General features: G+C 44.2%; 1 protein-coding gene across 1 annotated transcript in view; it reads right to left on the bottom strand.

The window, feature by feature from the left end:
• The window catches only part of DPP6 (dipeptidyl peptidase like 6), a 1,008,238-nt gene that overhangs the window by 93,991 nt on the left and 893,328 nt on the right, over window positions 1-20,919 (bottom strand). Inside the window, exons 11-16 of the mRNA XM_064275114.1 lie at window positions 17,502-17,625; window positions 15,268-15,306; window positions 8,647-8,754; window positions 3,815-3,906; window positions 2,820-2,867; window positions 389-507 (exon numbers count right to left, since the gene is read on the bottom strand). Coding sequence (XP_064131184.1) covers window positions 389-507; window positions 2,820-2,867; window positions 3,815-3,906; window positions 8,647-8,754; window positions 15,268-15,306; window positions 17,502-17,625 — 530 coding nt within the window. The remainder of the gene's footprint in view (window positions 1-388; window positions 508-2,819; window positions 2,868-3,814; window positions 3,907-8,646; window positions 8,755-15,267; window positions 15,307-17,501; window positions 17,626-20,919) is intronic.

The raw sequence follows: 20,919 nt of genomic DNA, 5'->3' as shown, positions 1-20,919 counted from the left end.
GAAATTGGTTTATTTGTCTTCATACTATAGATGGCCTAGTTCATCAGTGGGTACTTACTCCAAGTAGCTCGCAAGACTGTTGTGATTTTATGAAAAACGGTAGAAAAGCTGCTGGATTAACTAGCATGAAAAAAAAAATGTTTAAAAACACTGATAAGCTGTATCACTTTATAAATAGAAACTATAATTACTGCACCAGATTGCAAAGTGACCCAGCAACCTTGTTCCAGTGAGCCAATAGCGCCAGTTAGACAGGAATCCTTACCTGTTCTGGAAGAGGTATTCTCTTATCATAGCTTCCGCATTCCAGGCCCTACCTTCCTGCAAGTGTGGCCATGGATTTCAGCATCGATTTAAAAACAGGTCCAAGATGGTAGCGGGAACTTACCTTCACATTTGAGGAGGAAGAAATCCATGTTGTGGCTGAAGGAGGCACTGAAGTAGGTGCAGTTCTCAATCAGGTCACAGGAGAGGCACTGCCTGTTGAAGTTTCCCACAGTGTTGGCACTGAAAGAGCACAGACAGAGGGGCATGAACTGAGGCAGGGCTTTTGGACTGTGGGGAAACATGCACAATGGTCAAGGTTCAAATTCCTTAGGTTGGCATTTCAAGCTGACGGTTCTCCTGCAAAAAGTGTTCTGTGAACCTCTGAATCTCCCAGGTAGAGGCACACCTCTCTGCCTTCCTTCATCAGCCTCCCTGCCGGAGTATTCGTTAATTCCCAGCTCCATGTCACCTTCCCCATGAAGCCTTCCCTAACCAGTGGATCCCTCCCACGTTTAAGAATTCTCAGCACTTAAGCCTTCTGGGCTATTGTGTCCTGGGTGATACACTTTTATCCTCAGCCCTGTACTGGGCACTGGGGATACGCAGATAATGAAGCCATGGTCTCGACTGGTGGAGAGTGGAGTTGTTTGGTATGATTATCCAATATTTTATACCCATGCGTCTTATCTCTCTGCCTGGATTCTCAGCTCACTGAGAAGCAGACATGTTTATGTATCTCTGTACTCCATCAGAGTGCCCAGCACTGGCACTTTATGGGGCAGGAGCTCCATGAACACCAGCTGAATTAAGGTCTGGCTGTTTCCAAAAGCCGTTTCTGCTGACAGAGTGAAATGGCTGTGACTTTTCTTGTTACTCAATGGATCTTGAAGAGTTGGGAGAGAACTGAAGATATCACCCCAGGACCATCCTGATCAAACAGAGGCCTAACTATTCCAAAGATTACAAGATACTGGGGTGCCAATATATGTGGAAGAAACATCTGAACATTTTGCAGGGGAAGGTCAATTATAACCACAGGTTTCAATATGAAAGCTATATTTAAAAGACTGAAATAATTATGGGAGAGACATGATAACTTCTAAGAGTAAAGGATAGGCAGGTGGCCTCTGTAATTTTTTTCCAGCTGTTTTTTTTTTTTTTTTTTTTATTGTGGTAAATATATGTGTAATAAAACTTTTGCCATTTCAACATTCTTCACATGGACAGTTCGGTGACATTAACTTACATACATCATGGTATTAATTTGGTGACATGACCGATTTAAGTTATCTTGATAGATATGTATCAGTGAAAAGTCTACAGAGATAAGCAAGTCTGTGATCTCATGATTTGCCACGGAGTTTTTCTTTTTCTCCAAACTTTTGGTGCAAATGGTTAGTGCATGTGGCTGTTAAGTGAAAGCTTGGGCTCAGGCTCCAAGGTTCACACTGAATGGCATCCTCTTAAATGGTTTATGTGCAATCTAGGCAGAACCAGCTGCAAACCTCCTCCTAGTCCTGAAAACATAAAGGTGGTAGAAGATTATCCCATCTTTAATCTACACTGAGATAAAGTTCCCAGGGCTAAGCCCACTTCAGCATCAAAAACTTTCTCTAGTGAGATCAGTAACTGAGACGGGGCATTAGGTTAAAAGCCGAAGCGGAAGAGATCTTGGCGGGGGCGGGGGAGAAATAATCATCTCCCAGGATTCAGAGGCCACCCTACTACTCTCTCCTTTGTGATTATGTCCCTGCCCAAAGTCACACAGCAAGTAAGCAGTGAAGCTGAGACAGTAAACCAGGTAGTCCCCCACCGCTAGTTGCTGTCATGTTGATCCCAACTTTTGGTGACCTCATGTGTGTCAGAGTAGAACTGCACTATGTGGGGTTTTAATGGCTGTCATCTCTCAAAAGTAGGTCACCAGGCCTTTCTTCCAAGTTGCCTCTGGGTGGATTAGAACAGCCAATCTTTCACTTAGTAGTTGAGTGCTTAGCCATTTGTGCCACCCCAAATCAAACAGCCATCAAGTCAATTCTGACTCATAGCGACCCTATAGAACAGAGGAGAACTGCCCCACGGAGCTTTCAAGGAGTGCCTGGCAGATTCGAACTGCTGACCTCTTGGTTAGCAGCCGTAGCCCTTAACCACTATGCCGGCAGGGTTTCCTTGTGCCACCCAGGGACTCCTAAATCAGGTAGTAGTATCTGTATGTTTCCCAAACCAGACTTTCTCTCCTATAAATACCCAGGCAAGGATAATTCCTCTAAATCCATCTTTGAATAAAGGTGAAAAGAAAAGACAGCTAGAATTCCATCAGTTACCAAAGGGGGAAGCTAAACGAGGGGGAAACTCAATTAGCAAAGGCAGAAAAATAAAATAAAGCTTCAAATTTGGTAGTCTCAGTGTTTTGGGTTATTTCTTTCCAGTCTTTATGGCTGCTTATCTGTGGTAAATGTTCTTCTTCACTGCCTTCCCTAATGCATTGCTGAAAAGGTACAATTCTGCAAAGTCTTGACACCCTCCTGTGTACACAGAAGGAGGGAAACACGTACCTGTAGAGCTGTCGTCGTCTCGGCAGATCCTCCGTGCTGAGGAAGTAACTGCAAAGACCATCAAGGGGCACAGGAATTAGTTTTGCTTCAAGGCACGTTTGTCTTTCAAATACCATCTACTGTAGCTCTTAGGGACTTCCACTGTTCAGTGGACTAAACTGGGCAGTTCTACTATTCCAGGGGCCAAGGGACACGGCCATTGCAGGCCTTCAGCTGGCATGAGGTCTCCTCTACACTAGCCTTCACTTTAGGGGTGGTTAAAAGCTGTGATGTGTTCCTGGATTTGGATCTGGAGATTTCTTTACAAAATCATTAACCTCCTGGGGGACAAGGAATATTTAATATAAGTCTAGATGTAAAAAAGCCTAGCTCAATAAATACCTGGTGGCTGATTTTCATCTAAGATGCCGAATGTAGAAGCCTTGGCTCTTATATGAGTAGGGGGATGGATAGCATGGAGGCCAAATGTCTGGGGCCTGGACTCATATTGTCCAAGTGAAAGTCCACCTCCACCATTACTCACTGAACAACCTGGAGTCAATTACTGAGCTTCTTTCAGTCTCAGCTTGCGTTTAAGAGGGGTAAGATGATAAATCCACCTCATGGAACTGTTGTATTCATAACGTTCCTAGAGCACTTAACCTAGTACCTGGAATTTCTAAACACTCAACAATAAATATCAGGAGTAGTAACAGTAACAATAATAATAATAACTATTTCACCTCACAGACCTGGTTGCAAGCTTAACTTCAATATTAGCATCTTAAAGCTTTGGAAGTTGGGCTGTTGAGACAGGAATTTGTGGCGTATTTTCATGAAGCACCTGGGAGATGGTGATGTTGTCTAGGAGAAAGGGTGAGGCCTCCTGTGCTATAATTCTGGACTCCACGAGTCTTATTTGATTACAAACAATGCATATAGCCCAGTTCACCAGTGAGATGGGAGCCCTACTGCTCTCTCCCGGCCTAGAGTGACATGCTTTCTCCCTTACTTACATTTTATTCCGCTTCTCATCATAGGCCAGGATCTTCGTCACATCCCAGTCCCCAGAGGTGATTGACTGAATGTTGTCATTGCTGCTGTTGGGCTGTAACACACACAGGACAGTAGGCACTTTGATATTGCACAGTGAGAGACATTGGACCTGAAAGCTTGATTCTTAATTCTTGAGCCATCTTAGATAGTAAGGCGAGGAGAGACAGCTATCCTTTCTGTGAGAAAAGCCGTTCTGCTCCCTTCTCTGCTGGTTCCTCTCCACTGAGGCTGGGCTTAAATCTTATTATTTCTTCTAGAAAGCCTTGCTGGCTATCCCCAGTCCCACACCTACCTTCCCGTCCTTGAGTCTCGCAATACAGAACATTATGGTATTCCTTTTCTTTGGTACCTTTGTTGCCAGGTATACCTACTATAGTATAAGTATCATAGGAGAAGAAGCTGTGCTCTATATGGTGCTGATATTGTTCCTTAATCAGCTTGTAAGCATAACTGGTGGAGTCATACTATAGGGAAATGAAGAGGGAAGAAAGAGAAATACAGGGAAGTGGGTGAAATAGAGAAGAAGGAAATAGAGAAAGAATAAAGGAAGGCAGGAGACCCTTCAGCCCTTTTGCCACTGTCTGCCCTTGCCAACAAGGGTGTTTGAGACAATATTATTGAGTACTGCATGCCTTCATACACTTGTCTCTCCTAAGTGCCTCACAGAGTTAAGCAGTATAATTCTAACAATAAATCACAGCAGAAGGAGAGAGATGAGAAGACCTCATCTGGAGGTGTGTTTGAGCTGTGATTTGAAATGGGATGTGAGGGCAATGAGATGTGGAGTCACAGGCCAGCTGTTCTGGACACAGGTGCTGGTGGAGGCAGGATGAGCTGATGATAATTACATAGCTGAAGGACTGCAGAGGTGGGAGTCACAGAAGAAGGGTAAAGGGAGTGCCTGCATGAGGAGCTGGGGTGCACTGTGGATTCTGGAGGGTGCTGGGGTACGAGCAGGCTCCCAGGGATGGAAGCAAAAGGGCAAGTGCAGAAGCATGGGGTGGGGGTTCCTTGGTGATAGGGGGTGCTTTTTGCTGGAGTGTTTTTGGATTCATAATACTCAGCAGATGCTGATAGCGTGAATGAATTTAGAGACAGGAGAATGAATGAAAACATCTAAAAATTTTTAATCTTGATCAAAGTGGGCCAAAGCGAGAAAACACAGGACTCTGGGGAGGTTGAGTGAAGGCCACAGGAATAGAGAGATGACGCCAGTTTGCAGACGTTCTCTAAGTCATGTAATTAGGTGCATTTAAAACAGAAACACCTGAATCTAGGCCTCAGTGTAGGTGTGGCCCCAATACTAGGAGTCACCATGGGGACTCTCCACTTAACTGTTCTTTTGAAATGCCTTTCCGGCCACTTAATAAGCGCACGTCTTCCACTTTGTATTCACAGAATAGTTTTGATTAACTCCCCCCCCCGCCCAAAATTTATTCATCCATCCTGACCCCAAACAACTTTGGGCTGCTTCAGAAATGAAACCCACACTCCAAGTGAGGGCTTGTCAGCTCTGAGGACCTTCCAGAAAATGCCGCATTCTCCCTCTCCTTTCCCAAAGCAGAGTGCTCCAAGAGTTCCGCCAATGGTAGCATCACTGGAGTATGCGCACAGGATCCCTAGGGTGCAGGGGCCTGCTGTTGTTGTGGTTGTTGTTAGGTGCCTTCAAGTCTGTTCCGACTCATAGCGACCCTATGCACAACAGAATGAAACACTGCCTGGTCCTGCACCATCCTCACAATTGTTGTTATGCTTGAGCCCATTGTTGCAGCCACGGTGTCAATCCATCCTGTTGAGGGTCTTCCTCTTTTTCACTGACCCTGTACTTTGCCAAGCATGATGTCCTTCTCCAGGGACTGATTCCTCCTGAACAACGTGCCCAAAGTTTGTAAGATGCGGTCTTGCCATCCTTGCTTCTAAGGAGCATTCTGGCTGCACTTCCTCCAAGACAGATTTGTTTGTTCTTTTGGCAGTTCATGGTATATTCAATATTCTTCACCAACACTACAATTCAAAGGCATTAATTCTTCTTCGGTCTTCTTTATTTATTGTCCAGCTTTCGCATGCACATGGGGTGACTGAAAACACCATGGCTTGGGTCAGGCGCACCTTAGTCCTCAAGGTGACATCTTTGCTTTTCAACACTTTAGAGTTCTTTTGCAGCCAATTTGCTCAATGCAATGCATCTTTTGATTTCTTGATTGCTGCTTCCATGGGTGTTGATGTCGAATTCAAGTAAAATGAAATCCTTGACAACCTCAATCTTTTTTTGTTTATCACGATGTTGCTTACTGGTCCAGCTGTGAGGATTTTTGTTTTCTTTATGTTGAGGTGTAACCCATACTGAAGGCTGTGGTCTTTGATCTTCATCAGTAACTGCTTCAAGTCCTCTTCACTTTCAGCAAACAAAGTTGTGTCATCTGCATAACACAGGTTGTTAATGAGTCTCCCTCCGATCCTGATGCTCCATTCTCCCTCATAGAGTCCAGCTTCTTGGATTATTTGCTCGGCATACAGATTGCACAGCCAGGTGAAAGGATACAACCTGAAACACACCTTTCCTGACTTTAGACCATGCAGTATCCCCTTGTTCTGTTCGAACAACTGCCTCTTGATCCATGTACAGATTCCTCATGAGCACAATTAAGTATTCCAGAATTCCCATTCTCTGCAACATTATCCATAATTTGCTATGATCCACACAGTCAAATGTCTTAGCATAGTCAATAAAACACAGCTAAACATCTTTCTGGTATTCTCTGATTTTAGCCAGGATCCATATGACTAGCAATGATATCCCTGTTTCCACATCTTCTTCTAAATCTGGCTTGAATTTCTGGCAGTTCCCATCGATAAAATACTGTAGTCACTTTTGAATGATCTTCAGCAAAATTTAGCTTACATGTGATATTAATGATATTGTTTGATAATTTCCACATTTGGTTGGATCACTTTTCTTGGGAATAGGCATAAATATGGATCTCTTCCAGTCACTTGGTCAAATTTCTTGGCATAGATGAGTGAGCACTTCCAGGGCTGCGTGTGTTTGTTGAAACATCTCAATTGGTATTTCGTCCTTTCCTGGAAGCTTGTTTTTCCCCAATGCCTTCAGTGCAGCTTGGACTTCTTCCTTCAGTACCATCAGTTCCTGATCATATGCTACCTCCTGAAATGGTTGAACATTGACTAATTCTTTTTGGTAAAGTGACTCTGTATTTCTTCCATCTTCTATTGATGCTTCCTGTGTTGTTTAATATTTTCCCGGTAGAATCCTTCAGTATTACAACTTGAGGCTTGAATTTCTTCTTCAGTTCTTTCAACTTGAGAAATGCTGAGCCTGTTCTTCCCTTATGGTTTTCTATCTCCAGGTCTTTGCACATGTCATCATCATACTTTACTTTGTCTTCTTGAGCTGCCCTTTGAAATCTTTTGTTCAGCTTTTTTACTTCATCATTTTTCCCTTTTGCTTTAGCTACTTGATGTTCAAGAGCAAGTTTCAGAGTCTCTTCTGACATCCATTTAGGTCTTTTCTTTCTCTGCTCCTTTTTTAACGGCCTCTTGCTTTCTTCATGGATGATGTCCTTGATGTCATTCCACAACTCGTCTGGTCTTCAGTCATTAGCATTCAATGTGTCAAATCTATTCTTGAGATGGTCTCTAAATCCAGGTGGGATATACCCAAGGTTGTACTTGGCTCTCGTGAACTTGTTCTAATTTTCTTCAGTTTCAACTTGAACTTGCATATGAGCGATTGATGGTCTGATCCGTAGTTGGCGCCTGGCCTTGTTCTGACTGATGACATTGAGCTTTTTCAGTGGGGCCTAGCTGTGAAAAATAGTGCCTATGGCAATTCGTTTTAAATTGCTGAATGATCTCTCACAGCTGGCGATGGAAACTGTGATGGCCAATAGAAACTGCTCGTTAGTGCCCCTCCTCATACAGTGCCAGGGGCGTGTGCCCTACCTGCCATACCTTAGTTACGCCTCTACTAGGTTGACCTCTTTGCAGGGGATCAGACTCACTAGGGTGTCTACTTTTGGATCTAAATTCACTTGTATTGATCTCTGAAATTCCCTGCTCAATGACACCTTGCTCTCAACCCCCAGGCTCCAGGCATTGGTGAGCTATGACTGGCAGCAACAGTGTAATAAATTATGGACTGTCTTTGGCTAAAAGTAGAAACGGAATGTCTTGGAGGGCTAGTCTCATGAGAGAGCAGCAGAAAGCCAGCAAGCACACCAAACATCCATTCTTGAGGTGTGTAAAGGAGGCATGTCCTGCAGATGAAGGAGGAAAGGCCAGACTGACACAGGTCTGTCACAGAAAATGAGCAGACATGTGTCTTCTTACACCAAATGACAAACCCCAGAGCCTCCTCTGATCCGGGAAGTGTAACTCATATTCTTGATTGGTAACAACAACAAAAAAAAGACAAAATGTTGACCCCACTGCCCTTACAAGAAACTCTGGACTTTTACAAAGTGTGCCCCATCTTTAGGAACTTACCTTCAAGTTTGTATGTTCTGGGGTTTCCTTTAGGGCACTGGAAAATGACTGTGTGCTCAGCAATCTCAGTGGCTAGTGCCGTGACCACCACTGTTTGAACAAAACCCAAAACACATTGCCATTCCAACTCACAGGGACCTTATAGGACAGGGTAGAACTGCCCCATAGAGTTTCCAAGGAGCGCCTGATGGAACTGAACTGCTGACCTTTTGGTTAGCAGCCGTAGCACGCACTTATCCACTACACCACCAGGGTTTCCACTATTTGAATAGACAAGCCTATTTACCTGGGATGATGACACGGTGATATGGTAGAACTTTCCTCGTCCTCCCTGGGGGATGGCTCTGACAAAGAAAAACTTCCGGCCGTCCTTGGAGAAAACTGGCTCTTCATTCTGTGGACAAAAGGCACTGATTAAAGAAATAAAGAAGTTTCATTTTATTTTGAAGGGGTTGAACCAGGATAAAATACATTCTGAGAGAACAAAAAGGATCCATTTTCTATGAAATTTCTAACAAGGTACAATCAAAAGCAGCAGCACTGTATGGGCCTTTTCTTCCCTTGGTAACTGGAGTCAGACTTCCAGTTTTCAAAGAGAAGGAACATGGCGAAGGAGGAGGCCATATCCCAAGCACAGGCAGGTGGAAAGTTACCCCTTGGTTTATAAAGTACTAATACAAAGAATGGCTCTGGGTATGCGAAGCTTCCAGAGAGAACACTCAGCAATTCCAGAAGCCCAGTGAGGATGTGCTCCCTCCAACTGCTGCCACAGCAGAATCTCTCCAGGGCCATTCATTAGATATTACAAAGAACGTAATTCAGAGCATTCACAAATCTGATTTCGCCTAAAAGTGAATACTATTCTTTCACTCCAGTCTTTTGTTCTTTTATTTAATAAAACTTATCTCTTACTGAATAGCCAACCAAGAAAAAAATAAACAAACCAACCACAAAGAGATATTCTATACATTTTAAAACGTAAGTGAGCAGGAACAGGACTTCCAGGGGCTCACTGTTTATATTATAGGACTTCTAACTATAGAAACCACCACCTGTCTGTCAGTTTGTTGTACCATGGTGGCTTGTGTGTTGATGTGAAGCTGGAAGCTATTCCACCAGTATGTCAAATACCAGCAGGGTCACCCATAGTGGACAGGTTTTAGGGCACTTCCAGACTAAGACAGCCAGGAAGAAAGGCCTGGTAATCTACTTCCAAAAATTAGCCAATGAAACTCCTATGGAAAACAACAGAATATTGTATGATAGAGTACCGAAAGATAAGCTTCCCAGGTCGGAAGGCACTCAAAATACACAGTGGCTGCAACAATGGACTCGAGGATACCAATAATTGCGGAGATGGCACAGGGCCTGGCAATGTTTTGTTCTGTTGTACGTAGGGTCGAACGAGTCCTGGTGGTGCAGTGGCTAAAGTGCTCAGCTGCTAACCGAAGGGTTGATGGTTGGAACACACCAGCCACTCCACAGGAGAAAGATGTCACAGTCTGCTTCCATAAAGATTTACTTCCTTGAAAACTCTATGGGGCAGTTCTATTCTATCCTATAGTGTTGCTATGAGTATGAACTGACTCCATGGCCATGGTTTAGTTTTTTTTGATGTGGGGTCACCGTGAGTTGGAGCTGACTTGACAACAACTAACAACAACAACTGGAGACAAGTTTCGGCTGCCAAACCAGGGCGTTGACAACGTGCATCTACTGTTGCTTTTCACTGAGAACAGAATCGGAATTCCCAGCTTCCCCTGGGGAAGGAGCTCCAGGTGTACTCAAAACAGAGGCCTGAAGGGTATGCCCCCATCTCTGCCAGGTCCCCCAAAGCCCTCAGCCAGGTCCCCCAAAGCCCTCAGCCAGTCGCTCAGCCTTCAGCCAGCACCTGCCAGTTAGCTGTTGCTTTGATGTGCAAAAAGGGAATTTGATCCACAGCATCTTGTCCTCTCCAAGGCTCAAGTTTGAAAGTTGCCATCCGTGAACACCAATTAGTTGGCTACGATATACATTTTCTGATTCAAGGAGCTCCACACTAATGCGGAGAACAAACGGTAAATAAACCCCAGCTGGCGTGAGGCGAACTCATCTCCCGGCAGCGAGCGAGCCATGCAAATGTGATATGCCAGAAGAAATAAACTAACATGTGATCACAATGACATTTAATCTTCATGAATATTTGCAATAACATGAAACCTTTAATCTGCAAATATTTATTTTCTATTTAGAGTTGGAAGCGTGGTATTTAAAAGCAGAGGGAATGGAAAGATCAGCCGCAAATCTGGCTTTTTAAATGTGCTCCTATTTGCCAACTTCAGGTTAGATATGGCAATATTCCTTCAGTTTTCTGGGGGAAATGTTTGTACTTTTGGCAGAAAAAAACTTCGAGTAAATGCAATAAATAATTAATTCTGGCCAGAAGCCTTGTTTCTGTATTCAGAGGGCTACAACAATTTTGATGGAAAACCCACTCTTCCACGAAACATCCCATGGTACCAGAGGGAGCGCACTGGCCTCTTGGCCTCTCAGACACCTGCTGTCTCATGTAGTAAAATGCATATCCCCACTGAAAGTAATTTTAGTGAAAAAGTACAATGATTTTTTTTGACTACAGGGCATGGATTTTAATCCTGGTTCTGTCTCTCATTTGATTTTAGGGGAAACATCTCTGGATATTAGAGAATTTATGACACCTGATGCCTGGTTTACACAACTTCATTCACAGCAGACCTGGGAGGAACGAGTTCTTTTGTTTTGTGAGATACTCTTTGTGAACTATTTGCAGCATTTCTGCCAAATCTTCCCACAGTTCAGATATACTCATCTCATCCAGCCTCCCATCCAAAATTTTGAAATTGCAAAACCAAAATTCTGGTTCAAAAAAGGAAGATAGTCATAAATTGACCCATAGGATGAGCCCTTCAGCTGCAAAGATAGGCTCTGGGGTTCTGTACAAATGGCCAAGTGGTGCCACGGCAGGGCCCTCAGCGATGGTATCAGAAGAAGGAAGTAAGCACGGACACAAGCAGGACGAGGGATGTGGTGTGTAGGGGGATTGTTCATTTCTCTGGGATTCCTAGAGGAGAAGGGCTTAGTGGGCTTTCACCATGTGACACACACATAAGCATATTCACTCCTTGCTCTGGACTCAGGGGCAATCTCTGTAAGGATCCACTGCTGAGGACTGGGGAGGAGATGAGAGGAGAAGAGGGAGGTGGAGGCTAAGCTGGAGAGCCAATTCTGCCCAAGCCAGGCCCCTGCAGGGCTGCCACAGCTCATTGCAGCTCCTCCGGTCTGGCAGGGGGTAAATCAGAAGACAGGCCCATCTACACAGCTAGGTCTCCTCTGGCAGTGGAACAATCAGAAGACAGGCCCGTCTACACAGCTAGGTCTCCCCAAGGTTGTCATGGCTCTCCAGCCTCCAGACTGCTCCTCAAGTGGCATCTGTCCTAGACTCACTGGGTGGACATCTATGGCCCATTTTAAGTAGACATGGAGCAGGAAAGTGGCCAGATCTCATCTCCCAGTGGTGGTGAGAGCTTCGCAGGCAGCAGACAGCAGATCCCACCCCAAATGAGTTCCTAAATTGCCCTCTAGAACCTCATGGTAACAGGAAAGATGCAGAAACAGTACAAATTATTTTTGAAAAATAGGGCTTTTCATGAAAACTCCCTTCAAATGGAACTTAATGACACACTGTTTGGAACTGGACTTCCCTACTGACCACAGAACTCTGATGGAAGAGTCACAGCTCACAGAGCTGCCAGGCCTTGGGCGGATGGGGCTCCCAGCCACTCCTTGGGTGGGTCTGTGGACCACTGTGACTGCTAGATCTGACCTGACAAGAGAAAGACCACGTCAGGACAAAAATTCCTTTCATGGAACATTATGTTTGGAGCTCAAAAAACATTATGTATCTTCAAATAGCTATTTTTACAGTGTTAGCTGTGTTCTTAGTAAATGCTTTAAAGTATACATTTTTAATATGTCAGCTTTATTATTTTAACGTATGCTACTTTTGAAGTGCTGAATTGATTTTGCTCAGGAAGACGTGGTTTCGCAAATCACTTTCGGGCTGCGTCTACCAGGATTTGGTTGGTGTTGTCGCTTGGGCGGTGAGACGCATGATGGATAAATACATAAAACCTGTGGTGATGATCCTGACTGTGTGCCCACACAGCAAGACGATGACATGAGTGATGGCGGAGGGCCAAAGCCCAGCCACCTGGCCTCAGGTGATGCCCCTCTGCTGTTAACTGCAAGTGAGCAGTGTGAGTGCCTCTTGGTGGAGAAGCCAGGGGCACAGGAGTGGTAGGCAGAGGACACAACACCCCTCAAACTCACTTTCCAGCAGCCCCAGGAAAGAAAAAAATGGCTGGGCTGTGTCTGTCAGTTGGCCCTTCACCTTATCTCTGTCCTCCGTCGATTCAGATCCACGTTCTTAACACCACATCAGGCACCGAACACACTCTGCCTTCTCTGGGTTGTACTCTGTATCCGTCTGCCTTAATCCCATAACTTCTAAACACTCACAACCCATGATCTGAGCACAGGTAAGGGTAACTCTCAGAATCCCACCTCTCAGAATCTCTGGGTAAGGCTTCTCTTTTGTTCTACACTGTAAGATCTCTGAGAGTTGATTCAGTTTTTAAAACCCACAAAGCTTATCAGGGTGCCTTACATAATCCATAAATATTGATCGAACAAATGTCTATATAGATAATGGATTTTTTTTCCTGACCCTTTCATTCCAATCTTTCTGACGATGTCTGATATAAGATGATTATCATAATATTACTATTGATGTTTGTGCTTATATCTTTGGTCCAGGTGGTGTTCCAGGACTTTTTAATATGCTAATATTTTAGGGTTCTGAGGTACTCTCTCATTGCAGATATTTTCTTGGCTTGGATTTGGCACCCAAACTAGGACATAAGAAAACAAAAGAGGCCATATTAAGCCATTGCCCTTTCGGATAAGATTAGCACTGAGCAGAAAAAGAATATATTTAAAAATAATAGTATCCATTTGTGAGACTTCCATCCCTGAGATAAATGACAGAGGCTGGCATAGACTGTTAATTTCTCAGATAAAAGCAGTGGTACACCAATCGGAATGTTAGAACTTTCTTGGAGAGCCACTGTCGATTGTTTTATTGCGTAGCTTTAATTATTTTCCACAAAGAGAACTTCTCATATAAAGACACACACCTATGGCTTCTCCGCATACTTCCTTATATTCAAATGTGGCTTGATTTCCCCCTCCACATAATTTTAAGATGACTTTCATACCATTTGATAGGATAAGAAGGAAGTAAGCTTCAAGAACTTTCCCCCCATGGACATCTAGGTCAATTGGCATAATAAAATCTATTAAGAAAACATTCTGCATACCACTTCGGAGAGTGGTGTCCGGGGTCTTAAATGCTAACAAGAGGTCATCTAAGATGCATCAATTGGTCTCAACCAACCTGGAGCAAAGGAGAATGAAGAACACCAAAGACACAAGGTAATTATGAGCCCAAGAGACAGAAAGGGCCACATAAACCAGAGACTACCTCAGCCTAGGATCAGAAGAACTAGATGGTACCTGGCTACAACCAATGGCTGCCCTGACAGTGAACACAACAGAGAGCCCCGGAGGGAGCAGGAGAGCAGTGGGATATAGACCTCAAATTCTCATAAAAAGACCAGACTTAATAGTCTGACTGAGACTAGAAGGACCCTGAGGTCATAGCCCCCAGACCTTCTGTTAGCCTAAGACAGAAACCATTCCCAAAGACAACTCTTCAGACAAGGATTGGACTGGATTATAGGATAGAAAATGATACTGGTGAGGATTGAGCTTCTTGGATCAAGTAGACACGTGAGGCTATGTGGGCAGCTCCTGTCTGGAGGGGAGATGAGAGGGCAGAGGGGGTCAGAAGCTGGCTGAATGGACACGAAAATAGAGGGTGGAGAGAAGAAGCACGCTGTCTCATTAGGGGGAGAGCAACTAGAAGTATATAGCAAGGTATATATAAATTCTTGTATGACAGACTGACTTCATTTGTAAACTTTTACTTAAAGCAGAATAAAAATTAAACAAAACAGTACAAAGCAAAACAAAAAACTTTTCCCCCGTTCCTTCTAATTTCAGGGTGAGAAATGAGACAAAAAGAATGAAGAAGGGAAATACAGTGCCAAGGGTTTTATTTTCATGTAAATTTAACTTTATATATATATGTATGTATGTACGTATATACATTCATACATATATATGTTACATGAAGTGATTTACTTTAGGCCTCTCCTGTTCCCTTTTACTCTCGAGTTCACAGAGCCTGTTTTATTACACACTTCTAGATCTGAGTTAGGGATGAAAAATGAGGGGGACGAAAAATGAGGTTTAACGCTGAATCACAGCAGCATCTACTTCAAGAGAGACGTCGAGGAGCCCCCAAGTGAACACGCAGGAGTATCGCCCACACTGGGAGCTTTCCGTTTTCTTTTCCCACAGTAGGCTACATTTACCACACGTATTACCTCTTTTTTTTTTATTACCTCTAGGAAAACTTTACAGGCCCATCCCTTTTAGTTCACCAAAAGCACATCATGTCACTGAAAACTGAGGTCTCACCAACCTCTCTAGGTTCTGAAGAACAGGTATTCTCACGCACTCTTCCCTGGACTGTCCAGTGATGCCTCAGGGGCGACTGAGGAGAAGAGGGGAGGCAGGGGCTGAGCAGAGGCTCGGCGTCACCAGGACACAGCACATCTGTCTGTCTCTGTCTGGGGATCCCTGTATGATTTAGTCTGAGAAGCCAATCTGCTGCTTTAAATTAAAAACTCTGAAAACCATTGTCCCGGAGGACCAGACCATTGGCGTAGGCTGTGAATACGGGGATTACACACACAACATTTACCTGTCTGTGGAGCCAGGCTTCGCTTTCATCCTCATGTTTCTGAAATGAAATAAGAGCATTAGAAAGAGGGACTTTCGCATGTTGCTGTGTCCGTGACCAACAGTGCAGAAACCCATTTGGCCTCACCTCTACGGCAGCTGCACAAGCACAGAACACCCGCTGCTGCATGCTCAGCGAGGAGGTAATCCCGGCCTCCACTTTGTCTCTGAGAATGGCTCAGAGCTAAGCCTGGGTGTCCTCAAATAAGCAGAAGGGTCGCTCTCCCTAACAAATCCATAGCAGGCAGATCCTTTGGAAGATGGCAGGACTTCCACCATTTGATGGACATCCTGCCCAGCCACGTGCTCATTGGAAGGCAAACTGAAGGATCCATATTGTTTCAGGATTACTTGTGTGTGTGTGCACACATGCATGTGTATGCATGTGCATGTCTGTGTGTGTGCAAGTGTGTGCATGTGTGTGTGGTGTGTGTGTGCAGGCACATGTTACCAAATTTAGAGTTCATAACTCACTAACAATTTTGGTGGGAAAAAAACTTTAAAAGGGGTTAAAACATATATAAGAAGTAGATCGCACAGGACTGTGTGGAAAGAGGCACTGTGGAAGACAAAACAAAGCAAAAACAAGTACAAAAAACCAAGATACAGCTATTCAACACACACAGTATCACCCCAAGGTGCAATGGAGCTGTTCCTGGTGCTGATTTGGCTTCCAGGCCTCCAGACAGTTGTTCTTTTACCCATGCACTACTGGGGGGAGAAGCGAATGTTACCAGTGCTCACAAGATTATGAGCAGTTCCCTGCTTCCTAGCTGTGTGTCCAACCTTTCCTTCCTTTCTCCTCAAAAAAAGCCTATCAGAATAATCTGGAATGTGGTCTAAATTATACATAGAAATAAGGTCTATCATTGACCAACTTCAGGACATTAGTCTTAGTAATGAATCACTGTGATTCACCTCACAACCTGACTGGGGACGCATGGTGAGAGACACTTGTGTCTGAGGGGTTGAACGCAGACTTTCCTGGTGGAGGATTTGGTGTGGGAAACCACAGTGGGAAGTCTCAATAAACCTGGTTTTGCAAGAGTTTTCCCTTCTCAGCTGGGAAATAACATTTAGGGTCAAAAGCAGAGTTTCTGGAAGATCTTCTTGAATGGACTCATTATTTTTTTTACCCAGGACCAGGAGATCTGACTCTGAGGTAAGTGACTGGAAGTGTGTGGAAAAGTTTGGAGATCTGACTCTGAGGTAAGTGACTGAAAATGTGTGGAAACATTTAGAGATCTGTCTCTGAGGTAAGTGACTGGAAGTATGCGGAAAAGTTTGGAGATCTGCCTCTGAGGTATGCGACTGGAAGTGTGTGGAAGTGTTTGGAGATCTGTCTCTGAGGTAAGTTACTGGAAGTGTGGGGAAACGTTTGTTTCTACAGAGTTGGGGTAAGCCCTCCACTGAGGTGGCAGGAGGCAATGCACCACCATTCGTCTGCTCTGCCGCATGAGTCTTCCATTCTTTCTTTGCTCCCTCTTTGCCTTTTTTTTTTTTGTTTTCTCTTACTTTTGCCTCCTCTTACTACACATCAAGCTAGGCTGCGGCTCTTTAAAACCTTGTTTGGCCCTCACTGGTGACCCCCAGAGACAGGGATGCTGACCTGCCCTGTGGGGGCGGCTGATTCAGGGTCAGGTGGATGAAAGAGCAGGTGAAATGGAACTAAGCCAGGTTGGAGTGCTGGGTCCGCTGGTACTTGCGGAGCCTCAGGCTGATCACTTCACCTGTCTCAGCCTCATCTGTAGAATGAGGAGAATGCGCATTGATAAAATAGCAGTGAGCCTGGATAAACAAGTCCATAAAGGGCAGAGTGGGCACACCTGTGAGGTGTTAGGATCAATATGGCAACTTTGCATTGTTTTTGGCTGCTCTGGTAGAAAGTCTCAGTGATCTACTTCTGAAAAAGCAGCCTTTGAAAATTCTGTGGAGCGCAGCTTCATTGTAACACACACAGGGTCACCATAAGCTGGAGTCCACAGTACAGCAACGGTTTGGGTTTTTGGGTTGTGTTTTCATAGCACTACTTAATTTATACACCAGGTGGCACCAAAAACAGAGACCTGGAAACAAAAGGAGGCCACCTTTAACCAACAAGTAGCTAAGCAGTTTGTCTAAAAGTACCAAGCCCAGATGACTCAAACGTGAGTTTGGTGCAGCCTGTGATGCTCCCGGTACCTGTTCCTAACCTACCTTGGTGCAGACCCCGGTGGTGGCATCGCAGAGGGTGAGGATGGACACATTCTGGGCCCGGTTCAGCCAGTTCACCGCGACTTTGGTACTGGTGGCCCATTTCACCATTGTGATGTAGTAATCCCTGAAAGTATGTAAATTCACGAGTTAATAGCTGTGCAGGAACCCACACAGCCCACGGAAGCCAGGTGATGTCACACCTCGGCCCTGGACGCCGCAGCCCTGGAGACTGGAGTGTATCTGGGGGCTGGTGGGTGATTTCCATACTCTGTGAGGTTCTGAAATGGAGGTTTCTCAAGAATACATATTGATATAAACTCCGATGGGAATCTGAGTCATAAACATGTTTAAAATAAATGGTACCGAAGTGTGGTCATTTCTGAAATATTCCTTAGATAGTCACATGTGCAAATACATGTGGCCCAACTGCTGGCTTGTTCCCCTACCTGCAGAAGCTGGTGAGCCTTTGGGGCCTGATCAGTGGGACTGATGAGCCACATGCTTCAGCTGACCCTGTTCTGCTGACTGGGTTTGCATGTCACACTCCAGAGCAAATGGACAACTTGGTGTTACCAGGAGGCAGGCAGGTGGTCAAAGGAGAGGCAGGACAGAGCAAGTACCAGGAAAGGGCTTAGGAGGAAGCTCTTGGAGAGCGTTAAATACTGTGACAGGCATCAAGAGCCTGTGCTGAGCAAGGCTCTGTTTTCTTTACCCTCTTCCTTAAGGAGAAAATACCCAGAGACATTCTCTAGCTATTAGGGAAAGTGGTTCATGGCTCTGGGCATCAGGTGAATTTGATTTGATATCCCAGATGCCACATTCCTGATCTGACACAAACTGGAACTTGCTACATACAGCATTCTGTGCCAGCCTATCCTTAGCACCAGGGCGTTGGTGCTTTTGGTAATTATTTCGATCACCAAGGGACCTCCAAAACCTGGATTAAAAAAATTACACTTAAGAGGAAGAAGGTAATGTCAAGAAAATAAGTGCACAAAACGAATTCCCTCAGGTAAGTTCCAAAGAATGTTCTAGGGGCCAGTTGACACACTCAATCACTTACCCCATCTCTATCTATAATGAGATCTACTGTTCTGAATGATTACTCTGTGGTCGTACAAGATCCTTTATCACTAATGACTGTGACCCATTTACTAGGCAATTCCTAGTAAGCTGGAGAAGGGACCTTACTACATTTAATGATTATTTTCAACAGAAAGTACTAAATGACCAGGTGCTTTGGGCTAAGCCTTGGTTAACCAGGAGGTTAAATTGCTCAGTGTCTCCCATCTCCCAAACCTACCCCTTAGTCAAAGTTTTCCACAACTTGACCTAAATGAGGCATACATGGTAAACAGGACACACACACACAAACGTCTGGAGAAAGGCGAATGGCTCTGACCCCAGGCCATCCCCTCCCATGTGGCCAGGAGAAGCAGCTCCAAAACTGCTTGTGGCAACCTTGGGGAACTGCTGAGGACATGGTGGTCAGAAATACTCAAAATATATACACAAAGAGGAGGGCTACTCGGGCATAATCAGGCTTTTATGATTTTCCACCGTCTCAACTTCTGGGATTTTTGAAATATGGCAGTTTCTGTTCACACCATCTGCTCACACAGTCCACATGCCCTAAGAGATCTGTGTCTGTGTTTACAAGATTTGCATTCTCACTCTCTTCTATCGTGGCTGCTCCTCTGACAGCTGACACATCCTTTCGGAACCACCTACTCGGGAGCCTCGCTTGTTGAGTCTATCTTGCTACCTGAATGCTGGCAGTGACATTTGTAATGATGGGGGTCTGATCATCTCCCTGAATATCTGTAGGTATGAAATATGTCTTATTTAACACTGGTTCTTTAAAAAACTTCGAGGTCTGTGCACATCCCTTCCTTCACATAGAATACTTTTTAAATCATTATTAGGTAGATGTTGGAGGGAGACTGCCCACTGGAAGGGCCATGGGGAAAGTGGTTCACAGCTCTGGGCATCAGGTCAGCATATGCTAACTCCCCAGTGTGCTCAGAATGACCAGTGTGGGATGTGTTTGAAGACTTTCATAGCCCAGGGTATATGGGTAAAATCACAATAGCACTCTGCATTTCCTGTATCAGCACCCATATCCCCTTGGATGAAATCAAAGAAGAAGGAAAAGAGAAAAAAAAAAAAAGAACTTCTGAAATGATTATTTTCCCATGGCCTCCATGCTAACTGGGGAGGATCCTATTCTTGTTTCCATCCTATGCCTCTTTCTAGTGTTTATGGTGTTCTTTAGCACAGATAGTCTTTATATATCCAGTTATTGCCAAGTTGATTTCAATTCATGGTGACTGCACGTGTGTCAGAGTATAGCTGCGTTGTCAGGTATCATCAAGTTGGTTCCGACTCATAGTGACCCTAGTTTTACTTCTTCTGAGACAGATTTGTTCATTCTTTTGGCAGTCCATGGTATATTCAATATTCTTCACCAACACCATAATTCAACACATTAATTCTTCTTCAGTCTTCTTTATTGTCCAGCTTCCGCATGCAATGAGACGATTGAAAATACCATGGCTTGGGTCAGGTGCCCTTAGTCTTCAAAGTGACATCTTTGCTTTATAACATTTTAAAAAGGTCTTTTTGCAGCAGATTTGCCCAGTGCAATAGAGTTCTTAATAATTTTTATTGTCTCAAGAGTTTTTATTTAATATTTCTCATTTCATTTAATCACCACAAAATCTCTAACAGTGCCACCAGTTTTTGTTTTTGTTTTGATTCATATTATACAGTCGAAGAAACTGAGGAATCAGATTATACATAAAATTAGTTGTAGAACCAAAACTGTTGCAGAGGCAAGCTCCATTCCACCCCTTGATTTAGAGCAACGTTCCGTGTCACAGGCAAGTTTCCATAGTTAATTAGGCAAAGTGGGTTCAGACATATATTTTTTTTTTCTGTACAATGTGCTAATAATGTAAACAAGGGAAGTCAAATAAATAAATAAAAAAATAGCTGTAACACTTTTCTCACCTTAACTGGAAATTTTACATGGTTCTAAGAGGAAAAGATGAGACCTGGTGGCTCAGCCGTTAAGAGCTCAGCTGCTAACCAAAAGGTCGGCAGTTCAAATCCACCAGCCACTCCTTGGAAACCCTATGGGGCAGTTCTACTGTCCTATAGGGTCACTATGAGTTAGAACCAACTTGACGGCAACAAGAGGAAGGAAACAGTGTGGCTCCAAGTAGTTGCTTCTAGGACATAACAGAGCTTCCTCAGTAAAATCCTTGACTGCGCTCCAGAGCCAGGAAGGCAGGCTTGCTGCTGCATTTCCATACTTTGTGGTCAAGGGCTTTAAACATGAACAATAAAATTGTTATATTGGCCATAAAATTTCTGTTGATGCCGCACAACATATACTTATTTCCTCCCAGCCCCA

Source organism: Loxodonta africana, chromosome 22 (genome assembly GCF_030014295.1).
Source record: "Loxodonta africana isolate mLoxAfr1 chromosome 22, mLoxAfr1.hap2, whole genome shotgun sequence".
Taxonomy (NCBI): domain Eukaryota; kingdom Metazoa; phylum Chordata; class Mammalia; order Proboscidea; family Elephantidae; genus Loxodonta; species Loxodonta africana.
Note: the sequence above shows the minus strand (reverse complement) of the source record. Positions and strands in the feature narration are given on the sequence as shown.